General features: G+C 37.7%; 1 protein-coding gene across 5 annotated transcripts in view; it reads right to left on the reverse strand.

The window, feature by feature from the left end:
• LOC108494298 overlaps positions 1–14,539 on the reverse strand; it is a 192,121-nt gene that overhangs the window by 130,383 nt on the left and 47,199 nt on the right. For all 5 annotated transcript variants that reach the window (XR_001873808.1, XM_017808657.1, XM_017808656.1 and 2 more), the window contains 2 exons: positions 14,132–14,301; positions 921–988 (listed from right to left, as the gene is read on the reverse strand). Coding sequence is in view for 4 of the 5 variants with exons in the window: in XM_017808657.1 (XP_017664146.1) it covers positions 921–988; positions 14,132–14,301 (238 nt within the window). In the remaining variant the exon portion in view is untranslated. The remainder of the gene's footprint in view (positions 1–920; positions 989–14,131; positions 14,302–14,539) is intronic.

Consider the following 14,539-nt stretch of genomic DNA (forward strand, 5'->3'; position numbering starts at 1 on the left):
TAGCTGTCCTAAACGGAAGTAACAGAAGGTGAATGAATGGCACTAGCTAATTCATAGACCTGAAACATCTGAGATGTTAAAGCATTCTTCTTGAGGAGAGAAGTTGTTTGGAACTTTGTACTTACTTAGTTTCGCATGATGGAAATAATTTCACTTAATTTGGTTAGAGTTGCATTGACACAGGGGTTCATTAGGACACCCATTTGCTTGCAATTCAATTTAAAATTAAATACACTTTGTTGTTGATTTTATTACTTTTAAACTACTGTATCTATTGCCTTTATTAGCTGCTAATATACAATTATGAAGGTAAACAGTTTTCATTACTGAACATCAAACATTTAAATAACCGCATTTGATCTCTTTTAAAAGTTGCACCATTTTTCTCCTTTCCTTCCTTTTACTGGGTATTAGATTGAAGAAAATAATTTATTCAGCAAAGTTAGACCCTTTTGTGCTCACCAGCCTGCTCATCAGCTGTCACAGCAGAACATAGCTTCCTTTGCTCTATTCATGAGGGTTATTTATTTCCTCCATTCATTTCTTTACAGGTAATTTGATGCATGTATTTTTCTGAAGGTCATATATAGCTTGATCACAAAAACTTTGCTCCAATTCCTATTTCCTTCACTCTCTGAAGGGTGATTCAGTGGCAAAGATCAAAAATGCGGGAGAAGACATTTGGTCACCTTTTGAAGTGCACTGTATGTAGCACTTAAAAATTACAGCCCAAGCTGAGTATCCAAAAATGGAGGTAACACAAAACAGAGACCTCTTTCAAATGCACAGGCTTAATTTTTCTAGGCCTGAGGTCTTTCATTTGGGAGAAGTTCTAGTCATTAATATCTGTGAAGAACTAAAAGATCTTTAGAAGGAAAGCACATTAGATGGAAGTACAAAGTGGCTCTTATCTGACGTACCTTTGAAGCAGTTCCTGAATCCTGGCTCTCCACTTTTGTTTCTTGCGGTGAGAAACTTCCTTGTGGTGCTTTGAGTCCCACATGTCAAGAAGAAAAATTAAAAAAACAAACAAACAAACAAAAAAACCAACCAAAAAAAAACCAAAAAAAAAACCACCACAGAGTTTGTTTCTAAATGTACAGAAAAAACATGGAAATAAAAGCCATAAATGTGAAATTTTCCAAAGCTTCCTTTCCTCAGGTCTTCTGGTTGAAGGTTTTCAGAAGCAATGAGGAATTCTAGCCACTGTAACTTTATTTCATTATTTTTTTCATAACTTTTTTCCACATTTACTGCATTATTTCCAAGAGATACTGAGCTCTCACCTTATTTTAAAAACTTTTCTCATACAATGTATATTTGTACATGGTAGTGTTCTACAGTCCTTATTTTTACAACACCTAACCACATAGTCATACACAAGCATACATAACGTTTATGCATGTGCAAGTGTGTCTGTACAGACGCACCAAAATACAACACACAAAGCAGGTTTAGGCATAGACCATAGAGCCCTCAACTTGCCTTGTTTTAAATTCACTCAAAATCTTGATGCCTTGTCTCACCAGCTTTGTTTTGAAATCCTTGGTAAGAGGGACTGACATTTTTGGAGGTTGCAATCTGTAGGAGGCTAACTCACGTATGCAGTCCACTGCCTCAACAGTTCTGAGCTCTCTAGCATGAAGCTGAAGGGCCTGAAGTTATTTTACTCTTGCACATCAAGCTCAAAAAGTCATTCTATCAAGAACCTAGCATCCACACCTATTAAACTATGTTCTGTGTGAAAAAACTCAAAACGATAACCATACTGAGGGCTGCCCACTCATGAAAACAAAATTCTTCTCCTTGATCTGAATAGTACAGAGATCTTGCTGAATATTCAAGAACATTTCTCATGTCTGGATCTTCTGTTGGTGTCCCTGAGATTGACATAAAACATAGATCCAAACTACCAATACATAAGAAGGCTTCCTATTGTATACCCTATACAGTCATTTAAACAGTGTAAAATTATGCTCCACTTCTACTCTCACTGTGCCTCAAAGGTAAAAAATCATTTTGGTAGGGAGACAGTGTAATAGTCAATGGAGAAGAATTCTCCATCAGAGACTCCATTTATGACAGTTAAAGTCTCTCCTTTCTTCCAAATCTCTAAATTTTTTGTCAAATTTGTGTCAGTTTTAAGGAAACTTGGGAATCTCTGCTGAAGATTAAGGCAAAGCATCCCACTTATTTCCAAAATTAAAATTGTCATAGTGTAAAGACAGACAAAACCAACAAAAGCTTGTGCATGTAACTTTTAATGTAACCCTTTTAATTTAATCCTGTAAAATTAAAGCAGAAACATCATGGTTGCCTTAGACAACAGTGGGATTTGTTGGTAGTCCCAGCAGAGATCCTCCAAGATGGATGCAATAAATCCTCCAGGTCAGGCATCACACATAAAAATGTGACGCAACCAAACTAGCTCAAAGCAAGACCTTCCACCTCTCCACATGGCAGTTGTGTCATGGACAATGTTTCCTTCACCACTGCTCCTCTGCTAGTGGGAACCAAGCCCTCCTGCTCCTGGACAACAGTTGGCTGAAATTCACTACAAGTCTCTGGAGCAGGGAGCAGGACTCATTCTTCTCCCATCCCTGCAAATGCTGACACTGATTTTCTTTCCCCAGCCTGGTAAATGACCTCCTATGCCACTTTCTCAGGAAGGACTGGGAATTGGCTCTGCTCTGGAGCTCCGCTCCAGCAGAGCTGGTAGCTGCGTGGTTAGAGCCATCAGACCCACCTTGTGACACTTCCCACAGTCCAGTGGAGGCTGCAGTCACCAGGAAACATGTCAAGAGCAAGGACAGATTATTCCTATGCTCTCTCAGGTGTAGGTAACTCATCCTGGTGGCAGCAAAGACCAAGCAGCAAAGGCCACCGCTTTCATCACCCCTGCGAGATGTAGGCACCAGGCTGCCATGGCTGGGACATTTGGTCTGACACCCAGCAACAGAGCTCAAAATCTCTGAGAAGGTTTAATGACAAAAACTATTGATGGAAAGATTCCATGTGTTTCCAGAGTTTGCTGGTAGATGGAAAGGGGTTTCAAGTTTTGGGCTGAGGCAGTTAAAGCTAAATTTCAGAAAGTGGGAGGAGGCCTTGGTTCACAATTTTTCTCCCGGATGCAACTCTTGGTGATGACTGTGAAAGCAATTTTTGAGGTGGCCACTTAATTAAGAAATAAGATTAAATAGAAAATTCACTCCATGTAAAATATCAAGTAGCCATAATATTGCAACAACATTCAGACATTGCCAGTCCAGGCTTACACTGAGACAGTAGTAGAGAAGTTTTTTTTAAAGAAAAATTGATTTTATTACCAGACTCCCACAGCTGTCCAATCCCTTTGTTTATCTTCCTAATCTTAATTAAATAATGAATATTCAAAAGAAAATATGAATCTGTATTAACTGAACTGTTTTCTGTCTCTGCCTCTGAAGTGGCAATGAGAGTATGATTTAAAACTATTTCTTCTGGATCTTAGTAAAATATTTGTCACAGTGTGTCATGATAATTTTTAAAAAGCTCTATCATCTACCTAATAAATTTTTTAAGTTTATTCAAATCTTATTGAACAGGAAAAGTGCAATGAGTCATGGTTAATATTTCTTTACCTATACCAAGAAAAAAAAATTTATCAAAAATTCAGTGCTTAGGGTCCTATTCAGAAAACCTCTATGAGTCTGTAATACATCTTCTACATGATTAAAAAAACAGGAAACTTGCTTTTAAATGAATTATTCACCACCTTGAATAAATTTCCATCTTTCCTATTTGCAAAACCCCAAAGTCAGTTATGTAAATTTTAACCTACACTAATTACCTCAGGGGTGTGCAAGCTAAAGGAAAGTAGATGCAGTAGAAAAAAAAAAAAATCCCAGACATTTCCATCACCAGGAAGCAATTTAATAGGGGAAAAAAATGTGTAAGCTTTCTAAAACAGAGCAGCCCATATAATTTTATTTTTTTTAAAATGCGTAATAGTCATTGCTGCAATATCCCTTGAATCAGAGATTTACTGGAATAAACCAAGTGCTTTTTCTCAATGGCATATACCATCGCACACATGGCAGAGTGCTTGTTTCTCATCATGACACTGGCATTGTCTAGACTGTAACAACAACCCATTGTTGACAATGGGCGTTCCCAACAAGAAGGCATGAAATGTGGTTTAGCTTCAAGTCTGTATAGACACTGAGGGCCCCTTCAGAAAATAACTAGCTAAAATCTGCGAACCACTGGATATCCTTCAGAGCTCATCTGGGACGTACTGGAAAAAGCAAGGCGTTGTTTGAAGGCAGAAGGGCTTAATCACAGCACCAATTCCTATGCTCCATCCTGATACCAGCCCCTGCTTTAGCTGTGAGCCAGCTCCTTCACACATCTTTCTCAGTTTCTTCATCTGCTCTCTTGAGGTCTAATTACACAAATGGCCTATCTACTGATTTCAAAGAGCATGATCAAGACCACTACTTGAAAAAGGTCTTTCAGTCTGGGCTCAGTCTAGACACACAGTGGTGTGTATTGTTTCTACAGAGACAAGAACCTGACTCAATACCATTAATCAGTGCTGACTTGCCGTTTTCAGTGTGAAACTACTTCCTTCACAAATGGCAGAACTAGGTTGTAGAGTACTTTTCAATTTGGAAAAAAAAATTAAACAAAGCCCCACCCAAACACATCCTTTCCTCTTAAAAGAAAGACCACAAAATTCACCAAAGCTTTGAAGCAAAATCTAATTGGTTTTCTATTGTTTAGCAAAAATGGAGCATTTAGGGAAAATATTTGCACACACACATGCACACACGCACCCCTTTCTTGTCAGTCCTAGCACTGTTACTACAACCTTCTGGTGAGGTACTTGCCCCGCTGCAATTTGAAACAGCCAGTGGAGCACTGGCCCTGATGAAATCCCACTCCCTGCAAGGAGTGCTGTGGGGATCCACCTTCCCACAAGTCCTCCTCACCAGGTCAGGGCAGGCAGGGAAAGTAAACACCACCAGTGGGATCTCCAGCAGCCCTCCACTGTCCAGAAGGATCTCACATGTGGAGGATCCTGGTGCTTCCCCTTCATTCCACTCCTTGAGATACCACACTGGTACATCACAGTGCAGGTAGTGCTGTCTTTTTAGCAGTAAAAAGATGCCCAGATAAAAGCTTTTACCTAGAATTTTCATCTCTGCATCCTAGAATATTTTTCAGTGATGGAAATGCTCTCCACTCCATTTTTACAGATGGGATAAGCAAGAGCTTACTAAGTAAAGCTTCAGCAGAACTAGAAACAAACCCCATGTCTCTAGTCCCACTGGTGCCACCTAGTTCTCCTCCTTCACAGTCTGGCTGCTGCATGGAGGTTCACTCCTAGTGACTTCAATATCTAATGCACTGTATACCACAAAATAACTAAAAATGAAGAACCATTTCAGATGAGGAAAAAAAATATTTCAAGAAAAGTTAAAGTTATTTTCAGGTAAAGTGAAATTTTGAGAGACTTATCCTCTTCGTGTTAACTATAGGGAGATCACTGGGAAAGGGGGGAGTGAGTGGTAAGTGGAATGAGTGCCCTTCATTGAAAATAATGAGTCAATAGCTGCATAGGCCTGCCTGAAAATTGCACTACCCATTTCCTGTTGGAATTTGTGTGACCTTGTCATGGAGATGGCCACAAACCCAAAGGTAAACTTGTGCTAAAGCCTGGACATATGGTAGTATTATTGATGTGCACTCTGCCAAAAAATGTGCCATAAACTTTCAAACATATTCTTTAAAAAGAAAGAAAAATCAACACAGCAAGCCCCCCATGACTTTTGTTCCAAATAGAAAATTAATTTACTGATCATAAGAACAAAATTAAAAACTTAGACAATCGAGCATTTTATAACAGAACTCAAACCCACTTTTAAATTTGATACTGCAGAACACAAAATGAGATTTACTTTAGTCATGCTACAGCCTTATTATACTGAGTAATACAGATAGATTTAGTGACAACATTATAGGCTGATCATTTTGATAAATTCGTAAAGCACTGCACTATCTCTAACAATGCAGTGAAGACTGAGATAGCAATCAGTACAGGAGGGCAGTATTCTGCTACCAAGGTGGATGCTTTTGTAAGACATATATATCAAAGACACTAATTTTGAACAGATATGGAAGCTAGATCCAGCTAAAGTAGGTATGATAAACAAGGACCTGAATTTCCCCAAAACTCAGAGGTGCTTTCATTCCGAATTTTGATCCAAGACGATAGTACTAACAAATTAAAAGAATTTTAATCATTTTGCTTAAGATGCATTGAGAAAATTCTGAAGGGATGTCTGCTGCAGAGCTACCCAACTTCTGAAAAACAAAGATTTTGCATCCCCAGACTCAAAACAGAGAACTCATTCTTCTCATTTCTGTCGTGCTGTTCACAGAGGCATCACCTGTAGTTTCTTCAGAACCACTAGGTTCTGATGCTTCTTATTCCACAGTTGAGAAGGTATAGCTTCAAGGTCATAAAGCTTTGATGTCCTCATCTAAATCTAAAGAGTGTTTTTAGTGTATGCAAAGCCATTTATCAGGATGTCTGACAACCATAGCCAAGAACTGAAAATATGCAACCCTGAAATGGCATTTGCCATTGAAAAAGAGACTTTAAGCAGAAGTGTGTTAGCCTGTCAAAGTTCCACAAGTTCAGATGTCTCCAGATTAGCCTAGAAATCACCAGTTACTAAGAAGATCCATGTAATCTCAGCCTAAATAGTAAGATATAATGGAATATGCTAACGAGATATAACAGAAGATACTAACCACATTTTATTAGGGAACACATTCTGTCCAGTATAAACTCATGTAGCACGAGTAATGTCAGTGAAACCCAAAGTGAACTATGCCAATCTATAGATCTAAAATGAATAGTTTACATTAACAATGAAAAAGAAAAAATGTTCATAAGCCATGTAATGAATTTCAGCATTTTACAACCTTTTTCTACTTTCTGGATACTGAAAACAAATCAGGACACAAACAACTGAAGGGAAACTGAAAGGAAATACTGATTAGAAATACTGAGACTTTTTTTGTGGTTTTCTCCCATTCTTCCTTAATTTAAAAATATTTGTCAATTTCAGCACAGAATGTTTTTATTATTTTCAAAGTCCCCCACGAAACTTTACTCCTTTAATCCTCTTACTCGTCCCCAAAGTAGGTGTCCAATTTTAGGTCTGTTTTGAAGACAGGGAAAACTTGAGTCATAACAACCAATTTTCTTGTTAGAGCCCCCCCCAGAAAACTCGTGTCCAGGTCTGAGGTTACAGTCTATTTCATCTTCCTGAGTCCGTATTATTTTTCCTTACTGTCAATAAACCAGTGCCTCACAAATTTGTCTCTATTATAATTGTAATCAAAAAGCACAGACCATAACTTTATCGAATAACTTCCATTTGTACTGGCTCTCAAATCTTCTGTTTCAAGCATGCAGATGCATTTGAACACTTTATAATTAAAAGAGACATTCACTTACAATTAGTATATGAAAATTAATTACAGAGAGGAAAAAACCACTTTAAGTACAGTTTACTGTATGATTGTCTTAAATACAACAGTGGCAATGATAAGTTGCCATGCCTAATGATTTTTCTCTGTAGAGAACAGATTTCCTCCTGCTAACCCACATCCTATTCCATCTCTCCTCTGAAAGGTATAGGTGGAAATTGTTTCACATATTCAGCTGAAATCCTTTTCTGATTTGAATGCTGGTATGAGCAATTGTATAATAACATCATACTATGGGAACAAATTAACTTTAGTATATGTTCTCATCATAACCACTTAGTCCTCAAAGTTGCATCTTGTCTAAGGATCTGGCACAGTAATGAGTAAAGACAACAGTGCTAACAGGTTGCTGGCAGGCTGAATAACAGTGACGATTTTCCACCTTTGTACTAAATAAATAAGCATGCATGTAAAGCAACTGGCCTCTCTTTCCAAGTATTTCTACATCTCTCAACTTACAGATAACCTGGTTATGTTTCCCACTAACAAACTAATTGGACAACTCCAAAGCCCTTCAAAAGTCGTATTACACATGGAAAGCCCAATATACCTCAAGAGCAGTAAGTTAGACTAGACAGCCTCCAGAGGTCTGGTTCTTCCCCACCTGAATGAATGTGTTCTATGAAGTAAAGGTAAAAAGTACCATAAAGCTTAGGTTCCATTCAACAAATTCAGCTCTACTATAAGACTGCAGAAGCAAAATGTTCCAGCATTTGGAGCAATTCCTTTATCTGCAGCTCAAAATCTGTGTAGTCTTTCAATGCTGCTAAAGAGTCTCCTTTCATAAAAGCTAACAAGCATTAGACTTAGCTACAGCTGTGACTACAGTTTGGCTCCAAATGTATTAAAAATACAAATAAATCAACCCTGGGGACATAAAATAATTCTAGAGAACATATGAGCAACTAAAAATTTGTTTTTCTTGTATTTATTCTTTGCATGTTTGTGCCTCTATTCATCAGTAATAGTCACTCTTTCCTTACAATCCTCATCTGAGTTCTGCTTCTTTTAACAGGTGGTCAGTTCTTGATGAAGTCACTTAAACTTCATCAGGACTTGGCAATCACTGATTCTTTTTGAAGAATCTTTCCAATTGCTTCGGTTTATTGAACCATAGAAATGGACTTCCTTACTAGAATTTATATTAGGATAATGAGCCAGAGAGCTGACCAGTCAGATTACCTTAAGCAGCAGCAAATGCAGTATCATCATTTACAGTAGCTGTAGGATTCATTGTTCCAGCTCAATAGAATATCCAGAATTACTTCAGTTGCTTAATTGCCCCTCTGATCTTAAAGTGTGAAAGAACACAATAAAAACTAAGTTAACTCATTTTCAGTGAAAAACATAAGAAATATAGAAGATTTTCATTACTTCCCTTTAAATATTTACTTAACGAAAAATCCACATGACCCCTAAACAAAGCAATCAGAAAAAAATACGATTTAAAGAAGCAGCTATATCAATATTATGGGTATTGTGGCAGCAAAGTGACAGACTATTTACAGACATATAAAACAACTTTTCCAGAGTTCTGCTTATGGTGACAATAATTTCCATGCTCCCCATGGAAAAAAAATTCTTTAAAAAAAACGTAAAATATATATCTGAGTGTCCAGAAACAATGAGGCAGGAACCTTAGAAATTTTGAGGGTTCCCAGCATCCTACTGAGGAAGTAGGAGCAAGCCCAATAGAATAAAGATATTTAGAAATCTCCAGTTGCCAGCCTATAGAGTTGAGAAGTCCCCTAGCTACATATATTGGCATCTTCATCGGGCTTTGGGTCTGCTGGATGGTTGCTGACACACATCTGAGGGCCATGGACACTCACTAAGCAGAACATCCGAAGTCCAGGGGACAGAAGCCCAATATCCCAACCTTCAGGAAGTTCACCTTGTGCTTTTTCCCCTAAAACATAGGTTTCAATAAAATGGGTTTTTTCACCAGTCCAAGAGTAGTCTGCCTGGTAGAACTATAACGAATTTGATGAGCTTAGGCTAATTACAGATTTCAAAAGAAAATTAGGTGCTAAAGAAGATACACATAATTCCTACCATATCACACAAATTAAATGGAAACCATTACACTAGCTGATTGTAGAGATGCTTTGACACTCAAATAATGAGTGTAGCATATAGTAGCTTATTTAAAATGAAGTCACCCACTTTTAAGACATGAAACATTGCCAGCTTCTCTACTAGACCTATAATTCTCAGGGAGAAAAACAAGCAAGCAAACAAACAAAAAACCAACAAGAACAAAAAAAACTCTAACTCATTAACATATGACATTCATTTAAAATATTGGCAAATATCAAAAAGTAGTCAGGTTTTGGCTGAGGAAAATTCACCTTCAAAAGTCACCTTCAACTCTGCATTACTATTAGGTGCATATATTCTTACAATGATTATCCTCACGAAGAACAATCAGAATAGATTGTACAATACTTATCAGACTAAAGCTTTGATGAGGGGAGGTCTGCAGGTGCCATCAGGATATAAACAATCTTTAAGATCCCTTCCAACCCAAACCATTCTCTGATATGATTGTATGACAGTATTATCCAATGGGGTATAACATGAAAGTAAATGTGCATTGGTGTTTTTTATCACTGAGGTCTGATCCCACTGATTAAATTTGTGATTGGAGAGCAAATTTATCATCTAATATAGTACCAAATTTTACCCATGTGCTATCCACCATTAACCAAGGGAAAACTGATCACTCCATCATCATATAAATTGATCTCTGTGACTTGGCAAGGAGTCAGAGCACTGATGATAATGACCCTGTAAGAGTATTAGGTCTAACACCCTGAGGCATTAACCTTTGTTTAACCAAAAGGTAAATCTTTTGATGAAAGACAACATTTTATTACTATCCACCTGCAACAAATAGCTCATTTCTTACTACTATAACTCAACTGCTGGTACTGAAGAGCAAAATCTGCACTTTACTTTCAGAGGCTCTTGAGTAATTCTCATTGAGGTCATGGATCAAAACTGATTATATAGTTGTGATGATCAAGTTCTGCAAGGTGCTATGCCTTGCACAGAGGGCTAAATGCAGCATCTGAAACCTGTAGAGAGTGATGGGGTCTGTGAATAAATTACCCTTAGTAAAGAATACTGACCAAGTTGCAGGAAGATGGTGGCCAAACAGGAAAGATGTTCTTGGTTCTTGGCAGTACTGATTCTTTCAGTCACCCAACTATTAATTTTTTTCAGATAAAACCTACATAAAACTGAGTAGTCACATTTATTGTCTCAGTTCAGAAACAGCTGAAAATCCTAGAGTTGGTATTTTTCCATTGCATTTAAACTAATGTATAGCAAAATTATGTTGCCAAAAGCCCATCAAGTGCAGTCTCACCCCAATCAAAAGTGTTTGCTTCATCCTCATCAGTCTCATGTTTTGAGAGCACCTCATCTTTAATCAAACATGTTAAGTCAGCATTATGTCTTTGCATATTTCTCTGCTCTGTGTGATCAAGTTCTGCCCATAAGTGTGTGTCCCCTCATTGTCTCATAACAGGTGGCTTTCTGTGGCACTCTGCATACCCAGGCTTGGTTGTACCTGCTCAGTTTCTACCACAACACAGTCCCAAAGTTCTGATTTTCCTGCAACAGAGTTTATTTTTCATTATTGAAAGCAAATGTCATTACGACTTTTGAAATCCTTAGATCTACATGGCAGGCCACAAGAAGCAGCACTGCTTTCCAAATTTAATACTTCTTAATGTGTTTGTTAACAGAACATGGACATCTGCTTAATGCTTTCTTTACAAGAATCTATCAGGTCTGCCCTTAAGTATTTCTTGCCAACCTCAACTATCAGCTTTTGCGTTTACAAAACAGGACATAAAGTTAAAACAATACAGTTTGAAGTTCCAGAGCTAAAATCTAGAGTAACCCCTTTTTTCAAAAAAAAATACTATTTCGAAAAATGCATCTGCTCTTTCAAAAACTTTGAATAGTGGTAATCTCATGCACCAAGCTGCTGTTGAAACAAAAGCTACCCATTTTTGTAATGCTACAAAACAGAGAAGAAAAACAATGAACTAAGGGATACATAGTCGATGCATAGCTACCCTCTTCATGTCAATGCTGCCAGCAAAGCTCGTGTAAATCAGATGCCTCATTGGAGAGAATTTTTGGCAGCCTAAAAACAAACAGCAGCAGTCCAATGCATTTCTGAACCTCACTTATAAAACCAGTCTCATGTACTATAAACTCTCACTTGTTATTTTTAACCCTTGGGCTCCCATGTTTTTTTTTCATTTTGTCAAAGCAAAGGAATATGAGAGAGATGTCTATTAGACTCCTCTCAGCCCAAGGGTTAATTACTCAGTTTTGTAGACATTTGAAAATATTATGCTACCTCTAATGGCAAAATTGATAGAAGCTTGTTTCAGGCTCACTTTATGTCATTATGGCAGATTAAATTAACTAATCATAAATTATGCTGGCTAAAGTACATCTGCTACTCACTAAACCTGCAGAGAGAAGGGAAGGGTTTTTTTTCTACTGAATAAGAAGTAAATGCCATGCAGAAAATTAAAGACTTTTACAAACCAATAAACATATGTTCAAGCAACAAAAGCTGGAAGCAACCCAAAGATGTCAGGAACAGATTCTGAAGACCAATAGCAGGAACCTAACACTGAACCTGTGGCTGCTGTGGAAAGGCACCGATACTGCAGTGCTGCAGGGGTATATCCACAGATCAAAGAGTAGAGATGTACATTAAAGAATAAAGATCAATTAAACAAGAATTAGCATGCTCACATTACTGTTAAATGTCTTTGAATACCAATGACATGATGTGCATGTTTGCAGCCTCTACTTCCCATGTCACCTCTTCCATTTTCTTTTCAGAGGGGCTGAATGTATCATTTCTGTAAGCTTGCAAGGAAAGGACAGATGTAAAGATCACTGATCTAGAAGAGAATACAGATTTTTCAGTGGTCCTCTTCTTACTCTCTGCATTGCAGGATGCAGATGTGACAACTGATACAATATCAATGTGACTAAATTCCTTAGCAGGGCATGAACAACTGAAGTTAGAGATGTGTGAGAAGCATGGAGAGAAAGAACAGGTAATCAAGACCTCTTCCTTGCAGTATAAAGTGTTGAGTCCCTCTCTGAATGCTCATGGTAGACTAGCTCAATTAATCACATTAAATTAGGATTTTATTTGTTTTGTAATAATATAAGGAAGAAAAGGAGTATTGTATTATATTGTATTACATGTGAATTCATATATGCAGTTGTCAGCTAAAAAGCAGGATGTTGTTTTGTAATGACCAGATATATTGTTTCTGTCTAGTAAACAAACTTCACTGAACACCTCCAAAAAGAGTCCAGGTAAGATGATCAGCCTCACAGTGACCATGTCTAGAGGGAGTGTAAACAAAATACTGTGTTCCTTTTTAGGTGTCACAGAGGCTCATGAAGCTCTGGGGGCATCTGAATAGCCCAAGCATAGTTATAGTGCTAACTCTCAACATATTATAACCTTCTGGAAAGGTGCAGCACTCTCTGTTCCCCTATTCCTGGATTTATACTCCATCAGTCCCTTGAGGCAGATGAGGCTCTTAGTACCATCTGAGTCCTTTTCCCTCATGTTCCCCTCCCATTTCATATTCTCTGAACAATATTACCCATACCACCTTCCATTCATGATACATGCAGCTATAAAAACTCTGAAGGAATGAAATATAGCTTCAGGATTTAGAGGAAAGCAGTAAGGAAGAGAATTCTGTCCCTCACCAACGTGCAAAGGAAATGATAAGGTTTAGTCCTGCAGTGAAAAAAAAAATCTAAAAACTTTTCTGAAAATAAAAAAAGCTTAGATCACCATCAGTCACTGGATAACCTATTTTAAGCCCATCAGAGCCAGTATGCTGTTCTCATGTTGCTAATTAAAAATGATAGATTCATCAATTAATCTCTCTTCCTGTCTTCTAGTCTTAGTATGAGATTTTTCAAAGGGACAAATGGTAGTTAGGTGCCCACAAGTATCATTTCAGCCCTGAAAACTTGTGCCTTTGTCAACATGTTCCCAACCCTGCCTCTTTACGCTATGAAATGACAAAAAGAAAACCTTAGAAAGCTTTGCCACCCAAAAAACATTACAAATTTATAATTAGGGAATAGTCTAATCAACTGTACAATGAGCATTGCTACATGAATCCTCCATGTGCTCCAATTTGAACTTGCTCACTGATAGATGAATAACCCTCTGTTAAATTTGGCAGAGAGAGATGTCCTAAGCTTAGTCTCTTGATTGAAACTCAATTGCGATATTACTACAGAGCAGTCAGAGATACTCCACTATTTAGGAAAGAAGCAACTAAGGCAATCTGTTTTAATTCACATTAAAATGGAGACAAAGATAAAGGTCCTGTTGCTAGCTTAGCAAAGTGCCAGTCACATAAAGCATGCCAATGAAAGTGGTTATCTTTTCCTCTTTCAATATATGTATCACCAGGCAGAGAAATAGAATTGGGGTGTACAAGGTTAACAAGCCAGCATCATGTTATGAAGCAAGTGATAAAATTGTCTTACAGTTCTTAACTCTGACCTGTTCCAGTGAAAAGCTGCCAAGCAGAATTATGTCATCTTGAACATCTCTCTCAAACTGTTCAATATACGAAGGAATCTCTTCATCTTCAAGCTCCCTGTGAAGGTCACATGCCTTACTGGAGCTGACAGGCATCACAGATTCTGGAAAATCTTCACTGACGACATGGGCTGCTTGAAACAAAAGTGGAAGATTATTTCTTAGCAAATGGGAGTTTATTCACTGGTTAGTACCTTCTCAGTTAATATGTTTGGCCCACCAACATTTTAAGACAACAATTCATACCATAAAATGAACAGTAATAAATAGCATCAGTAAAACAACTGGTGAGTGCCAAGTGCCAGTACCAGAAAAACTGTCCTCGAGTGCAACATCTGCATTCAGGTACAAATTTAGCATGTGCAGCTT

This window comes from Lepidothrix coronata, unplaced genomic scaffold, assembly GCF_001604755.1.
Source record: "Lepidothrix coronata isolate B3197 unplaced genomic scaffold, Lepidothrix_coronata-1.0 Scaffold23, whole genome shotgun sequence".
Taxonomy (NCBI): domain Eukaryota; kingdom Metazoa; phylum Chordata; class Aves; order Passeriformes; family Pipridae; genus Lepidothrix; species Lepidothrix coronata.